General features: G+C 43.3%; 1 protein-coding gene across 1 annotated transcript in view; it reads right to left on the reverse strand.

Moving 5' to 3' along the window:
• SAE1 (SUMO1 activating enzyme subunit 1) overlaps window positions 1–16,454 on the reverse strand; it is a 74,004-nt gene that overhangs the window by 53,482 nt on the left and 4,068 nt on the right. Inside the window, exons 2-4 of the mRNA XM_019625240.1 lie at window positions 7,670–7,781; window positions 2,161–2,334; window positions 25–95 (exon numbers count right to left, since the gene is read on the reverse strand). Coding sequence (XP_019480785.1) covers window positions 25–95; window positions 2,161–2,334; window positions 7,670–7,781 — 357 coding nt within the window. The remainder of the gene's footprint in view (window positions 1–24; window positions 96–2,160; window positions 2,335–7,669; window positions 7,782–16,454) is intronic.

Consider the following 16,454-nt stretch of genomic DNA (forward strand, 5'->3'; position numbering starts at 1 on the left):
CCAAAAACATCTCCTGTAAAGAACTTGATGCTATTTTTGTGACAGATCTGGTCAACTTTAACTATGACATCCTTGGAGCAGCAAGTCAGACATACCTGCAGGAAGAAAGAAATTGGCAGGGTGTGAGTATTGCAAACTGTGAATCACTGCCCTGATGTCTAAATAAATCTTAATGAACAGTCTCTCTGGGCATGTCTAAAGCCAGTTTCAAACTGGTACAACAGGTTCTTTGGGTCCTATGGTTAGAAGACAAAAGAAAAGTTGCAGGTTTCAGTATGTAGAAAATGTAAATTATGAGACTTTCTGCAGCCAAAACAAAATGTGTTTAGATAGAAAGTAAAAGCCATTCAATGAATTAGGTTCTTCCTGATCCAGGAATGTATATAAACCACATTTGATAAAAAGAAAAAAGATAGTAATAACTTAGCATAAGTTATTTCTAAGTGGCTAAATATATTAAAATCTGAATAAGCTACAGAGAGAAGCTAAACTAGTTTTTTAAGTTGACCCAAAGGCCATGTTTAAACACAAGGGCGTTTTTTTTCTCCCCTTCTTTTGATTGATATGTTAAGATGAAGACGATAAACAAGTCCTGTTGAGATTATTTTTCCAGTTTTCCATGTGAAACTTTATCTGAATTTAAGGACAAAAGAAAAGGTTACAGACCAAGTGACCTTCCATTCAGACTTAGACAATGAACTGGTGATTCACTCAGTGGAATTATCAATGCTGCTCTAAGGCCTGTAGGTTCTGTTCCAATAAATTGAGGTATTGGAAATGGCTAAATTTTACTGCATAAAACACTGTCTTTTCAGGAGAAACTTTGTGATCAGGGCCAAGAAGACAACTTCTAAATTACACATGTTCTCTTCTGAACATAGAAAGTTGGAGAAGAAATTACAGAAGGATTTTTTCAATAGAAACTCTCTGCTCTTGTCTGGCAACCTGAACACCGAAACAACACTCAGAGAAATATGTGCCTCTGCTGTCATTCAAAGGACACAGCCTCCCAAGGAAAAAGTGAATCTAAAAGGTAAGACAGCCACAGTTGAACATGCAATCAGCTGATCAAATGGAAGCCTACTGAATCAGAAGTGACTGTAAAACCTACTCGGGACCAGTCAAAGATGGCCTTTGAGGCAGGCACGCTGGTCCGTGCACATGCAAGCAGCTGGACTGATGCTTCAGTTCTAACGAAGCTTCTCTCTAATTGCTAAAAGTTTAAGAGACACTTAGAATAAATCCAATGTGGTTACCATGGATAAAGAAATGAAGACTTTTGTCCAAATGGGAACTGTTACAATATTTGGAGTTACAAAAGAGAATGAATTAAAAAGAAAAAAAAAGAAAAAATGCACAGATGATCCATCATTCCATGCCCATATTTGAACAGACGCACATATGAAATATATAAATTTGAAAAACAAACTACTCACCCCCAATTCTAACCGCTCGTGTAATGGGCCTTTCATTTAAAAACCAAATAGATCACCTGTGACTACTTCATGGTTATCTAACATTTGTTAAGCTTTTTCCCAGGGTACAGGGAACCAAGTCTGAAAGGTCAGACGCTGAAACGGAATTTAACTTATCCTTTCACCTCTGCATAGATTTGGCAGTGAAACCAAATGAGGTTGGATATGCCTCATTTGGCTTCTGACTACAGTGATTTGGTCTAGTTATCCATGGCAACATGGTCCAAGTGGCTGTGTGAAGGAGACAGACCAAGATCAGGTGTGCTCTTTTTAAAGACAAAACACAAGCTGTAGTCTGATATTTCTAACAAAAAAAAAATGACTGCTTCAGATGTGAATCACCAACTTGTTAAGTTTTCGGGAGAAAACATTTGCAATAAAATATATCAAAGCTTTGTGCAAAGATTCTGGAAAGAAGACAAAACACCAATGATGAAACCTGGTCCAGGCGAACATATGCCCAAAGAAACCAACACACAGTAACTCACAGCTACAGCAGATCCAACTACCTACCAACACATTCAATCTATTAAGGTGATGTACTAACTCGAAAGAACACAACAGCTTATAAACTTACTGGGGGAAAAGCTCAGAACTCGAGATTTGTTACAACACTCTCGTGTACCTGCTATACACATGACTAGTGTTTTAATCTGCTGAATTCCTGCATATCTATGAAACTTACAGCATCAAACTGAGTGAAAAACGACTCGGGCTTCTTTTCTATATTCTCAGTGTCCACCTTCACATCCACCATGGGGTTGAGATTCTGGGCTCGCTCCAGAGAGGCTTCAGCCCTGTTTCGGCCAACAGACCCAGTACGGATCAGGAACTGAGCTCCGGGGTCTTCCAGAGATACCTAGGAAGAAATTTTTTTAAATACTTGAATTTGAAGGAAAACAAATCTCAAAGATGATGAACTTTTAAAGGATAACTAAAATACCTACCATCTAATTGCATTACTGTTCATGCAGGAATCTGCCTAATGCAGACGCCCTACACTCTTTCCTTCTGAGGCTTTAAAATAGAGATGTTTTTAACTTTTACTGGGCATTGATGGTTAAAGAGTGCCCCCTTGTGTTTATAAAGAGAACTCACTTTAAACCCCAAAGTCCATGCTTTCTTCTACTTCAAGTTTGTTAGGTGCTAACAAAATGGCATAATCATCAGTGGTAAGAATTTACCAAATACCTACCATGTGTCCAACTCTGAGCATTAAGAGCCAAACATAAATAGTTTAAAGGATGTAGTCCCTGCCTACAAGTGGTTTAAAATCAGACCAGTGCAAAAATCAGACAAGAATGCTTGAGACAAACTCTTAAATTCAATTACAACTCAAAGGAGGAGATGAGTGAGGGCTGGAGCAGAGGGAGGATTTCACCCATAAGGCTGGGCATCGCGGAGCCTCAGACAGATAATAGAATCACTTGACAGTCACCAGTAGGATTATGGACTCCATATTGTTCACAAAGCGTTTCTTCCCACATCAAACATCTAATTTAACCATTAATCTTTAGGTATGACCTTGCCAACTTCACCAAGACTGGGTTCACCAGAAGTACTCTCCCCTCCTGTCTACTTGCCAACTATCCACAGCACACTCTCTTACTACCTTTCCTCCAAGAAAATGAGCTGGTCTACGACCTCCCATTCAAGGCCAGCCCTCTAACAGCATCCTTGACCGGTCCATCCTGCTTCTTCAGAGATCTCATTATATACCGAGAGGCTGTACATCATAGTGGTTAAGAGCAAGGCTCTGGCATAATTCAGGCAGGATTCAAATATTTGATTAAAATCCTGGCTCACCCACTTATGTGTGACCTTGAGCAAATATGAAGGAATCACATGTAAAATGCAGATGTTAATAAAAATATTGTACTTACTAATTACTCCATCAGTGTTCATTATTACTATCTGTGCTCTGCTCCCTTGGCCTTTCAGATCCTGGCTCTCCTCCTCCCTCGCAGGCAGTCCAGTCTCTACAAGGCCCCTCCTAAGTGTGACTGTTTCCGAGATTTCCGTCTCAGAATCATCTTTTCACTCTGTGTAGATCCATAAACCAACTCAATTCTTCCTGCAGTTTCTACCAAAATCTTCTGATATTTCTCAAATCGCTCTGACAGATTACTTCTTGAACTTTCTGAGTCCTACCTGTCCACCAAATACTTCCTCCGGATATCCCACAGGCCCTTCATATTCGATTCCTGTATTTGCTGTCTCCGTTGACGAGCCCACAACCACCCATCTAGTCACTTGAACCACAAACCTGGTCTTTATATCCTTGATATTTCCTTGAGAGTAGCCGCCTGTTAAGGTCCTAAAAGAATGGGCTCTGCCAGGAGTCAGACTGACTGGGTCATGGTATCACTAACTATTGTGCCCCTGAGTAGGCCAAAACTTTACTTCCTTTTCCTCAGTTTTCTTAGCTATAAAATAGGGATGATAATCCCTACATCTCAGGGTTGTTGTGAGGACTAAATGAGAGAATACGACAGCTCTTAGAACAGTGCCCAGCAACTTTAGTGTCACTGCTGTAGTTATTCCTTGCTCTCCTTACTCTCCCGTATACAATCCTATCAGTTTTACCACCTAAGTTTTTTCTCATCTGTGTGTGCTTCTTGCCCTATCACCAGAACCACTACTCAGACCCTTTTCATCTCTCACCAAAACTAAAGCAGCCTTCTAAGTGTTCTAACCTGTATCTTGTACCTACCATAGCTTATACAGTAATCGGTGATTTACCTAAAGCCAAAGCTGACCAGGTCACTCCTACTCACTGGAAACTCTTCAATGAATCCTTGCCATCCAGAGGTTTAAGTAAAAGCTTACGACACCGCTAGCTAGCAGGCTCTTCATGACGGAGACCTACCTGAAACCTGCCCCCACCCTCCACCACTTCGGGTTTCACACTCTAAAAACACCAAACTGCTTGTTAGACTCTATTTCTTCCATGCTGTTTTGTGCCACTGCTAATGTCCCCTGCCTAAAACACAGCCCCTCAACTTGATAAACCTCTCCTCGTTCTTTAAGACTCAGTTCAGGTCAAAATTCCAGACAAACTTTCATGTCCTGTTACCATGACCTGAGTCAGGGAGCCCACTCTCATTTCTGGAAAAAATTTGAGAATGGGAACCAAAATGTGCATCTCTGTATTGCCAGGACCTATATAGACTACTTCAGGGTGGCAGCACGTGCTCTCGGATGCTTGCTGATGTAAACGAAATAAAAAAAACAAAACAAAAAAAACAACTCTAAGGGGCAGGAATTCATATCTTCATTTAATAGATGAGCAAAATGCCCAGCTCGAGGATGTGGGGTTTGAGCCCAAGTCTGCATGATTCCAAAGCTTCTGCACTGGGATGTTCCTAGTCAGAGAAATAAGCAAATGGCAGACCAAATACAAAGTGTTCCTGAACTATTACATTTATGAGATAGAGTCAAGCTGGGTAAGCTGACTGGGAACAGGTTATATAAAGCTAGAGGTTCTCAACCCTCCCTGACTGTTATTCTCACCTGGAGGACTTTGATTTGTAAAAACTCCCCGAATATTCTAAAGCACAGATAGAACTGTGAACCTCTGCATTAGGCCTTTCTGCCTGTGCACTCCAACACCAGGCGGCATTTGCCCCTGGACTGAGGGGGTGACAGAACCACATCACACACCCCTCAGTGATACAGTATTGTTCCACCATCTTGGATTCCCCCAACCAGATGAGGAAGCCACCACTCCCGTTTCATTTTTCCATGGCAAGGGCCTCCAAGTTTAGGAACCATCTTTCCTTGCCTCCACTCTTACCCTCACTACATTGCAAACCAATTCTTCCTCTAGATGGAGTGTTCCTGCCTCTAGGGAGCACTGTGGTTGGAAAGATGTCACAGCTTAAACCATTCATAACCTGGCAGCTTGCTGGCAGGAATTTTCTTTCTGCAGGTTTTTAAATCAAGTCAAAAATCAATTTGTGGGCTGGCCGAGTGGCGCATTGGTTAAAAGCGGGCTTGGGACGCCAGCTCTGACCAGCAGGACCCAGGTTCGGATCCCACATGAGGGCCAGTGACACTGCCCTCTACAGCTAAGATGACGAATAACAGCTCGACCTGGAGCTAGGCTGCCGTGAGTCGCCGGCGACAGCATAGGCTGCAGTGGGCTGCCGTGAGCTACCGTGAGTGGCCGGCAGCTGGTGTGAGCGGCCAGCAGCCAGTGTGAGCTGCCAAGAGCCACCATGAGCCGCCATCCAGGACCCGGCGACGGATCTGCCTCACCTGGGAAGAGCGTAATGATAATACCAACATGGGCCAGTGAAGCAACGTCCTCCACAACTAGACTGAAGAACAAAAGGACAGCGACTTGTCTGTTCCCCTTCCCCGATTCCCCAACGCTTTCCCCCTCCCCAACTCCCCAATTAAATCTTTAAAAAAAAAAAAAATCAATTTGTGATTGTGATATAAGTGAGCCAACCCATGTTTCTCTTCATACTGCAGAATTTATAAAAACTCAATAATTCCAGATACTATTTTTCTTCTGAAACCCAGAACAGGGCAAGCTTTTAAAAATTTCAGTAACATTTGCTTTTGTTCACAAAGCCTATACCTCACACAGTATGCTAGGTTACTCGGTGTGAGACAGTGCCCCTGTTCATTGCATAAAAGAATGACACAAATCCTATCATGTGACAATATAATCTTTGAAGCGTTTTACCTAAAATACTGGCCACAAAAATTGAAGGGAAAAGATAACATTTTTAAAAATCAACAAAACAGGGCCAGCCAAGTGGCGCGATGGTTGAGAGCTGGCTTGGGATGCCAGAGGGCCCCGGTTCAGATCCCACATGAGGGCCAGTGACACTGCCCTCTACAGCTAAGATGCTGAACAACAGCTCAACCTGGAATTGGGCTGCCGTGAGTCGCCGGCGACGGCGTAGGCTGCAGCCCCTGTGGCAGTGGGTTGCCATGGGCTACCGTATGTAGCCAGCAGCCAGCATGAGCGGCCAGCAGCCACAGTGAGCGGCCGTCCAGAAGCCGACGACTGATCTGCCTCGCCAGGGAAGAGCGCAATGATGGTGCCAACTTGGGCCAGTGAAGCAACGTCCTCCACAACTAGACTGAAGAACAAAAGGACAGCAACTTGTCTGTTCCTCTTCCCCCAATTCCCCAGCACTGTTCCCATCCCCCCAATTCCCCAATAAAAATCTTTAAAAAATAAATAAATAAATCAACAAAATATTGGTATCCGTAGAAGCCATGTAGATAGGGTGTCAAATACTATTCTCTGTACCTCTCTGTATATATTGGAAATTTTCTATTAAAAAAAAAACTAAAATGTCACTGAGGCATGAGAATGTACAGAAAGCAGCAGTTAATTTCACCTTAGAGAAAAGACAGGTCAGAGGAAAGCTACACTAGAGTTGGACTCTATTATTATCAATTAAATAACATTATATCATATAATTATTAATTATTGGATACTTGTTATGTGCAGGCACTATGCTAAGCAGCCTGCATACATTCTCTTTGATCCAATGTTTTCCAAAGTAATGTCTGTGATCCATCTACACAAGATCACCTCGGGTACCTTTAAATTTTTTTTAATTTGTTTAATTGAGTTGAGATATTTTTTAGATGTATGTACTCCTGAGTCTCATCTCAGACCTTCTAAAGCAGAATCATGGGGATGGGGGCGGGTGTGAAAAGGCTATACCATGACAAAACCCCAAGGCAATTATCCTTTTATTTTATTTTATTTTTTAAGCTGAGCCATCCTGCCACCTGTTGGCAGCTCAGCGGCAGCTCAGCTCAGGCTGGGAATTGAACTGGCGACCCTGATGCTCAGAGATTGCACTCTTGAGCGAGCTCTTAACTAACTGAGCCGCTCAGCCAGCCTCAATTATCCATTTTTAATTATTCAGGTGGTTTATGGCACAAATTGAGTCCAGGGGAGACGTTAACTCCACTTTACAGACAAGAACAAGCCCAACAAGGAGACAGGAGTCTTCCCTGGTCGCCCACCGAGGATGAGGTGGAGCGGAATGCAAGCCCAGGGCTAGTACTCGCTATCAGTCTCCTAAGGCTACACTTCCATAAACGCCAGCCCTCCTTTCACAGCCCAAGGGGCAAGCAGGAACTCCCCCAATCTCCAAGTGTTTATACTGAAGAGGAGAGACAGTGAAGGAGAGTGATGAGATGGCTGCACATCTCACCTGTTCGTGATCCAGCATGGTCAGTCCTTTCACTCCTGCCAGGATGAGATTCTTGGCAATTTCAGCCCCAAGTCCTTTCATGCCGACAAGAAGCACCCGGGAGGCCCGCAGCCTGTAAGGTAGACACTGTTAATGGGATGACAGGGAACAGTGGAAGCTTGCCACATCACAGAAGAACAAAACAGAGCAACAATTTTGGTTTTCACTAAATGCACTGAAGCACCACGGCCTCAAAACTAGGAAAGAGACACTTCCAATCCATCCTGCAGAGAAAAATTCATTCAAATATTTGTTGAGCACCTATGCCAGGCACCTCTCTCTAAGGTGTGGAAATACAGCAGTGAATAAGACAGACATCTTCACTGACCCTCTGGAGCTTATATTTCATGAAGGAGACAAACAAATAAGATGTCAAAAGTTAAGAAAATCAAGCATCATATGGATCAAGACTGACGGAGGATGCTATTCTAGTCAGACTCATCATGAAGGCCTTTCTGAGAAGATGGTGAACACAAATCAAAATGAAATAAAGAATCAAGAGATAGATATTTGGGAGAAGAGCACTCTGGGTAGAGAAAACAGCAAGTGCAAAAGCTCTGAGGCAGGAGTGCTTGGCATGTTTCAGGGACAGGAAGAAGGGCAGTGAGCTAAGGGAAGAATGGTAGGAACGAGGGTGTAGTCAGAACCAGGGGCTACAATTACAGGCATTGTAAGGATTCTGGGTTTTATTCTAAGCCTGACAGAAAGCCATGGGGGGAGAGAGGTTTGGAGGGGAAGTCACAGTAAAGGTGAAAGGATGATGGCTTGGACTATTCTGATAGAAGAAGAGATGGATGGGAAGGGGTACTTACTATTTAGGCTATAACACACAAGCAAAAACGTGGCAGCATGAATGAGGGTCCCCCTAGGAAATGTTTGGATCATTCTAACTGTAAAGGTGACAGAAGATGAGGCTAACAAAAGGTAGTCAGAGGTTGGGTTAGCCCAAGAAGTCTGGACTTAACTCTGAGGTCAAGTGGGAAGGACAATATCTTACTTGAAATCCCTTGAACCAGAAGTGCTTCAGAATCAGAAAATTTCAGATTTGAAAAAGGAATAAGGAGTATGGTGTCATACAGGTACTAGACTTATCAGGGTGATCACTAATCACTACGTTGTACACCTGAAAGTAATATAAGTCAACTATAATTGAACAATTTTTTAAAATAAAAGAATAAAGGAGTTAACATCATGTATTATGAAACAACCCCATCAAGATCTTAGGCGGCACCCTGTAATTAAACTTATTAATATTTCTGCAGCAAACATATGATTATTCACACTGAAAAGAACTCACATAAATTCAAATTCTGCTGGCCAGTGAATTTGCTCTTGGTTTATGAAATGAGTCAATTCTCAACAAGTACCAGTATTAGGGAGAACATGCAGAAACTCTTCCAAAAACGGTTCTAATAATTATGGACACTTGCATGTCATTAGACTAGAAATCTTGAACAAGAAAGTGGCTGAGAAAATAGAGTCCTGTGCTGATTCTTGAGGTTAGCACATTTTGGATTTCCTTCGCTGATACGACCACAGGGTAAAACGGGGGCAGGGAGAGGATATTGACAATATTTCCCTCAAAGGCATAGGTCTAGGCCTCAGCTTCTCCATTACTGCTTTTTTTCTATGGGTCCTTCCCCTGCCAACCACAGGTTAGCACACATGAGCCTTTCAAGTGACAATTCCACTTCACCAGAATAGGAGGAAGTTGGGACAAGGGCTTATAAGATACAAGGAAGGTAAATAACAAAAGAAGCCAACAATGAGCAGGTCTCTTATCAGAGACGTATGGCATTATACCAGTGGGTGAGAGGAGGAAGGAAAACTATTTGGCTTTCCAGAGGTGCTCTAATCCCTTGAGAATCATCACATATAATAAGCAATGTTTCTAAAAAGGATATGGTGTATATATCAAACCTTTGACAGAAAAGTCAAGCACCCTTGCGTTTAGCTGTACCTTCCAGGTCTCTGCTGTCACTGTGAGTATACAAGCCCTCCCTTCACCTGGCCCTGATGCTGCCGCACCTGGAATTTCAGGCTCCATGTTCCCTGTCAGCCTGAGTGACTGGGTTTCTCCTGTCTGACTGCTCAGTACCTCAAGGACACAGCTAGAATGGCCCAGCTCTCTCCTAGGAATCTGTATCTTCAAACATGCCCAATGGCCTCCTAATCTCCAAACCGACTAACTTCTCATCCCAGGCTCTGCTCTGCTTGATGTTCCTTCAGCAACAGGCACTGCCGATTACACATGCGCTTCAGGCCTGAAGACCTGGGTTTGAATTGTAATTCTGCCACTTCCTGCCTGGGTGACCTGGACAAGCTGCAAATCTGTCTAACCTTCAGTTTATTCACCTGTAAAATGGGGAAACCAATTCTGACTTCATGTCATTTAATCCCTTTGACAGCCTGGTAAAATGTGTGTGCAAAGCCATCCAGCATAATCCCTGGCATATAACAAATGCTCAGTATAGGTTTAAACTTAACTTCTCAATCCCCATTGCCTTAACTATAAAATGGCTCAGTGATGGGTTTCATGCTGATTTTCAAAAATATCTGGAGGAAAAAAAATCTAAAGCTGGCATTTAAAACCATTCAGTCCAGGTTCCTTCTTACTTTCCCAGCCTTATCTCCCACTACTACCCGATTACTCACGCCCAAACATGTCTTCAGTTTCCCACCTGCAGACTTTAAATCACAAGACCCCCACACGCCTGAAATGCACCCCACTCTTCCTTTCTCTGCCTAGTCAAGCCTTTCCCCAGACTTCAAACCCCAAATTGAGTGTCATTTTCTCACAAGTCCTTTCTCATCATGGCAGACTCAAGTGAGCACTCTCCTCTGAACTCAGAGCAATGCTACATAAAAATGCCTCTGATATAAGTCACGTACAGCCACACAGCCTCTCCACAGTCCCTACATCCTATGGAGCTCTCCAGACTCTGACTGCTGGTGAGATTTTTATCCAGCTGGCATCAGCACTGAACATGTTTATGTTGCTAACCCTTAACTGTGCTAGGAGTCCTGAGACTACAGCTTACTTATGGCTCAATTACATAAAAAGCACTTAAAATAGTATCTGGCACATAGTCAGCACCTAATGAATGTCAGCTATTATTACTCATACTGATGCAGTAATTCCCCTTGTAGGAATCAATCCTATCGAAATATTCAAGTGGGCGCAAAAATCCTGTATAAATACATTCACAGCAGCATCGTCCATCTGCTTGCCTCCACCTCCAGTCACTGCCCTGGCCAGAGCCACCATCCTCTCTCATCTATAAAACTACAACAGCTTTACACCTGGACTCCCTGCTTCCACTGTCCCCATCTCAGGCAGAGAGATCTTTTAAAATGTGAACCAGGTTATGTCACTCTCCTGCTCAAGTCTTTTGGTGGTTCCCTATGCAAGTTCCTTACCCGGGACTCAAAGCTCTGCATACCACTCCCAGCTCGACTCATCCCACTCTCCCTTGGTAACTTACCTACAGCCATGCTGGCCTTCCTTGATCCCAGAAAACACATTTGCCCTCACCATAGGCTTTGCCATTAGTTGTCCTCTCTTGCTTCTTCCCCCAACTTTTCACATCCTTTAGGTTTCAGCTCAATTGTCACCTCCTTAGAGCAGTCCACATGGGCCACATTAATCCAAAATATGTACGCACCCTCTTCTATCTGGAATTATGCTACCTGCTTGTATGTTCATTGCCCACTCCTCCATTAAAATGTAAACTCTAGCCTAGAATATGGAGTGATGGTTATAAAATGTAAACTCCAGAAACCACTGTATCCCTAGCAGCCATGATTGTGCTTGGCACCTATTATACTGTTACACAAATAGCTGTTGAATTAATAGATCAGCAGAATTACATAAATCTGAGGCGGCCAAGTGGCTCGGTTGGTTAGAGCACAAGCTCTGAGCAACAGAGTTGCCAGTTCAATTCCCACATGGGCCAGTGAGCTGCGCCCTCCGCAACTACATTGAAGACAACGACTTGAGCTGAGATGCCGCTGAGCGGCCGGATGACTCAGTTGGCTAGAGTGCATGCTCTTAACAACAAGGTTGCCGGTTCGACTCCCGTGGGATGGTAGGCTATGCCCCCCCCCCCCGCCCCGCAACTAGATTGAAACTGCGACTGGACTTGGAGCTGAGCTGTGCCCTTCACAACCAAGACTAAACCAAGACTGAAGGACAACAACTTGACTTGGAGTTGATGGGTCCTGGGAAAAACACACTGTTCCCCAGAAAAGCTAAAAAAATAAAATAAAATAATAAAACCAAAAATAAATAAAATAAACTGAAACTTAAAAAAAAAAAAAAGAATTACATAAATCTGGTATGTAATCATAGCTAACACTTATTGAACACCATGTGCCAAGCACTGTTCCAAACTCCTTCCATGTACAGTAATACCTTGGTTTGCAAGCATAATTTGTTCCAGAAACAAACTACGCGTATTGCAAAACATCACTCGTTTACCAAGTTAAAATGTATTATTAGATTGGTGCAAAGGTAATGGCAAGAACCATTATTACTTTTGCACCAACCTAATAGAAATGCTTGCTCCTTTTGCGGAACACTCGCAAACCAATTTACTTGCAATCCAAGGTTTTACTGTATTATGTCATTTAATCCTCATGACAATCTTTTGAGCTGATCCCTTGTTATTCCTATTTTACAGCTGAGAAAACAGGCACAAAGAGGTTAACTAACCAAAGTTACACAGCTAGAAAGTGGCTAATATGATCAGCTAGTAGACAAGAGCAACAATAAGGTAGAGGAACAATAAGGTAGAGATGGTGACTCCGAGGCCACACTGCCCTGGTACACACATATTATGGAAAACTAGGCAGCCCTTAAAAAGAGTAAGATAACAATGGCAGTTAACACTTATTAAACAGTTACTGTATGCCAAACATTATTCTAAGCAATTTATATGTATAAACTCTGTGAGGCAGGTGCTACTATTATTCTCATTTTACAGATACAAAAGCCCCAATCCCTGGGACCTGTGAATAAATTAATTTACACGACAAAAGGAATTTTGCTGGTGCAATTAAGGATGCTGAGATGGGGAGATTATCCCCATGGATCCAACTAATCAAAAGGGTACTTACAAAGAGGGAGGCAGAAGAGGTCAGGATCAGAGAAGCAGATGTGATGATAAAAACAGGGGCCATAGACAGAGAAGAGATTTGAAGATGCTTTGCTGCTGGCTTTGGAGATGAAGGAAGGAGCCACGAGACAAAGACTACAGGTGGCTTCTCCACACTAAAAGTCAAATAAACATTCTTCCATTGAGCCTCCACAGGGAGCATGGCCTCCACACCCTGACTTTAACCTAGTGAAACTGATTTCAGACTTCTGACCTCCAGAACTGTAAGAGAATAAGTTTGTGTTAAGCCACTAAAATTTGTGGCAATTGTTACAGCAAGAACAGGAAACTAATACTCTAAAGCAGAGTTGTTAAGAAACTTGCCGAAGGGCCAGCTGAGTGGCGCATTGGTTGAGAGCTGGCTTGGGACACCAGCTCTGACCAGCAGGGCCCTGGTTCGGATCCCACATAGGGGTCAGTGACACTGCCCTCTACAGCTAAGATGGTGAACAACAGCTTGACCTGGAGCTGGGCTGCTGTGAGCAGCCATCCAATGGACGGCTAGCGACTACCTCACCCGAAAAAGAGTGCAATGATAATACCAACATGGGCCAATGAAGCGACATCCTCCACAACTAGACTGAAGAACAAAAGAACAGCAACTTGTCTGTTCCCCTCCCCCAACTCCCCAATAAAATCTTAAGAAGAAAAAAAAGAGTGGAATAGGGAAGACCAATGAGGAGACTTGAGGTAATCTGACATGGTGCGTGTGGTTTGGATTAAGAAATGAAGAAAGGTAGATGAGATAAAGTTTGAAGCAGAGCCCACAGGAATTCCCAATAGACTAGGCATAAGGGGCAGCGATGAACAAAAAAAACAAGGTTTCTGGTCTGTGCAACAGGATATAGTGGGGCCATTAGCATTTCGCAGATTTGACCACTTTCTCCTTCTAGAGAGTCTCTTCTACACTTAACAGTACAGTACTTTTCATTTATATCTACATTACTGTTCCATCCATCTGCCCATTTCATCATATTTACTTAAATGTCTTGTCAGAATCCAAAATATAACTTCAGACTGCTCCCCACTATGATCTGCTTAGGCCAATCTGCTCCTCCCACCGTCTTCCTCATCCTCTGGAGTCCCACTGTCTCCTGCTTTACACTTGCCTTATGTATCTCAAGCTATGTCCTGTGAAGTTTCCCTTCCTTTATTGCTGGAGATTTATACTTGTCAAATAATTGTAGCTATAATTCACTGAATGGACTCTACTCATGCATTATCCCATTTAGCTCTCCACAATCTTATAAAGTAGATTCTATTATCTCCACTTGATAAATGAGAAAACTGAAGCACAGAGAAGCTGAGAAATGTATCCAAGGTTAAATAAGAAGTTCTGGAGCTGAGTCAAACTCAACTATTAACCACTATCAACCACTAGGATAAATTGGTCCTTAAATGAACCAGGACAGGCCTCCACTACACAGTACATGCTCAGTCACTCTAATGAAAAATATGAGCCTATATAACCAGCTGAAGTTCTTGTGAACAGGCAGCAGTGTTGGGGTAACGAGTGCCTGATAATAGGGAAGGTTTTATAGTTGCTTTTTTGTAAAGACAAAATTTCAGAGTTGGAAGAGTCCTTAAAAGACTTATTCACACTTACCCATCCTTTTTGCAGATGTGGAACCTAAGGCATGTGTGACTTACCCAAGAGCCAAGTTTTCGGACTTCCTAGGTGTCTGCAATGTACAATCATTTTATTCACTCAACAAATACCTAAATGTCTACACACTTGCAATACTGGAAATTTAAGAGAGACCAGTCAAGGGCTGGCCAAGTGGCACGTTAGTTAGGAGTTGGCTTGGGACGCCAGTTCTGAGCAGCAGGGTCCAGGTTCGGATCCCACATTAGGGCCAGTGACGCTGCACCTTCTACAGCTAAGATGGTGAACAACAGCTCGACCTGGAGCTAGGCTGCCGTAAGTTGCCAGTGACAGCGTAGGCTGCCGTGGGGCTGGCCGGCAGCGGGTGTAAGCTGCCATGAGTGGCCATACAATGGCCGGCAAGCAACTGCTTTACTCGGGAAGAGCACAATGATAATATCAACATGGGCCAGTGAAGCGACGTCCTCCACAACTAGACTGAAGAACAAAAGGACGGCAACTTGTCTGTTCCCTCCCCCAACTCCCCAATAAAATCTTAAAAAAAAAAAAAAAGAGAGAGAGACCAGTCAAAACCCACATTGTAATTATCGGACATTTTTAAACTGCTTGCCCTCATGGAGCTTATAACCTGCTTCTCTCTTTCCAGTCACCCTCCCCTCCTCTCTTAGATATAGGATAAATTATTGTTGAGTGGAAGAAAAATTAGACACACCTTTGTTGTGAAAGGCAGTGCAAAAACTGCTGAAGCACACATTCTCAGGACATACACAGCTGCCAGCTTCAACACTCGCCTCTATGTTAATTTGACTGAAAGAATGAGCCCCTATGGTAGCAAACGTGCTGTCATAGAAATAGCAGTGAACCTGAAGTTAGTGACTATGAAGCCAGTCCTACTTCTATTTACTTGGTGTGTGACCTTGGGAGTTTGCTCCCTTCTTTGAACCTCATCCATAAAACAAGCTATGCAACACAGCAAGAGATGCAAACTCACATTCTCACAGGGGCCAGGCAATTATGAGGTGTGATTAAAAAAACTGGGCCAGTCGGGTGGCTCAGTTGATTAGAGCACGTGCTCTTAACAACAAGGTTGCCAGTTTGACTCCCGCATGGGATGGTGGGCTGTGCCGCCCTCCCACAACTAGGTTGAAAGCAGCGACTGGACTTGGAAGCTGAGCTTGCGACCTCCACCACTAAGATTGAAGGACAACAATTTGACCTGGAGCTGATGGGTTCTGGAAAAATACAAATGTTCCCCTTCCCCAGTTCCCCAACACTGTTCTCTTCTCCAACTCTGCAATAAAATCTTAAAAAAAAAAAAAATAGTGAATGTTTAAATTCTAAAAAATTATTACAGTAAAAGACCTGCCATTAATCTCCCTCAAAATACTCCCCCTTGCTTCAAACACACTTATGCATCATTCTTGCCACTTTCTGAAGCAGTTCTGGAAGTCCTCTTTCATGAGTGTCTTTAGTTGCACTGTTGTGGCTGCCTCGATGTCCTTAATCGATTCACTTGAGGTGAATGCTGTTGCTCGTAACATCAGGGTGATATTAGCTGGTTTTTTTTACCTTGATGAAATTGTGCAAGCCGAGTTTATATCCAGAAACACTACAGTGAACTCTGAATATTTTAAGGGCTTATTAGAGCGTTTAAGAAACTATGTGCACAGGGCCAGCCGAGTGGCTCAGTTAGTTAAGAGTTGGCTTAGGAGTGCAGGCTCTGAACAATGGGGCCCCTGGTTTGATTCCCACATGGGCCAGTGATGCTGCGCCCAAGCTGAGCTGTTGCTGAGCTGCCAACAGGTGGCAGGATGACTTAGCTGGTGTTACAACAAGATTGCCTGTTCGATGGTGGGCTATGCCCACCCACAACGAAGACTGAAATCGGCACCTTGAGCTGAGCTGCCACCCGGATGGCTCAATGAATAGAGCGTGCGCTCTTAACAAAAAGGCTGCTGGTTCGACTCCCACATGGGATGGTGGC

This window comes from Hipposideros armiger, unplaced genomic scaffold (assembly GCF_001890085.2).
Source record: "Hipposideros armiger isolate ML-2016 unplaced genomic scaffold, ASM189008v1 scaffold_619, whole genome shotgun sequence".
Lineage (NCBI taxonomy): Eukaryota > Metazoa > Chordata > Mammalia > Chiroptera > Hipposideridae > Hipposideros > Hipposideros armiger.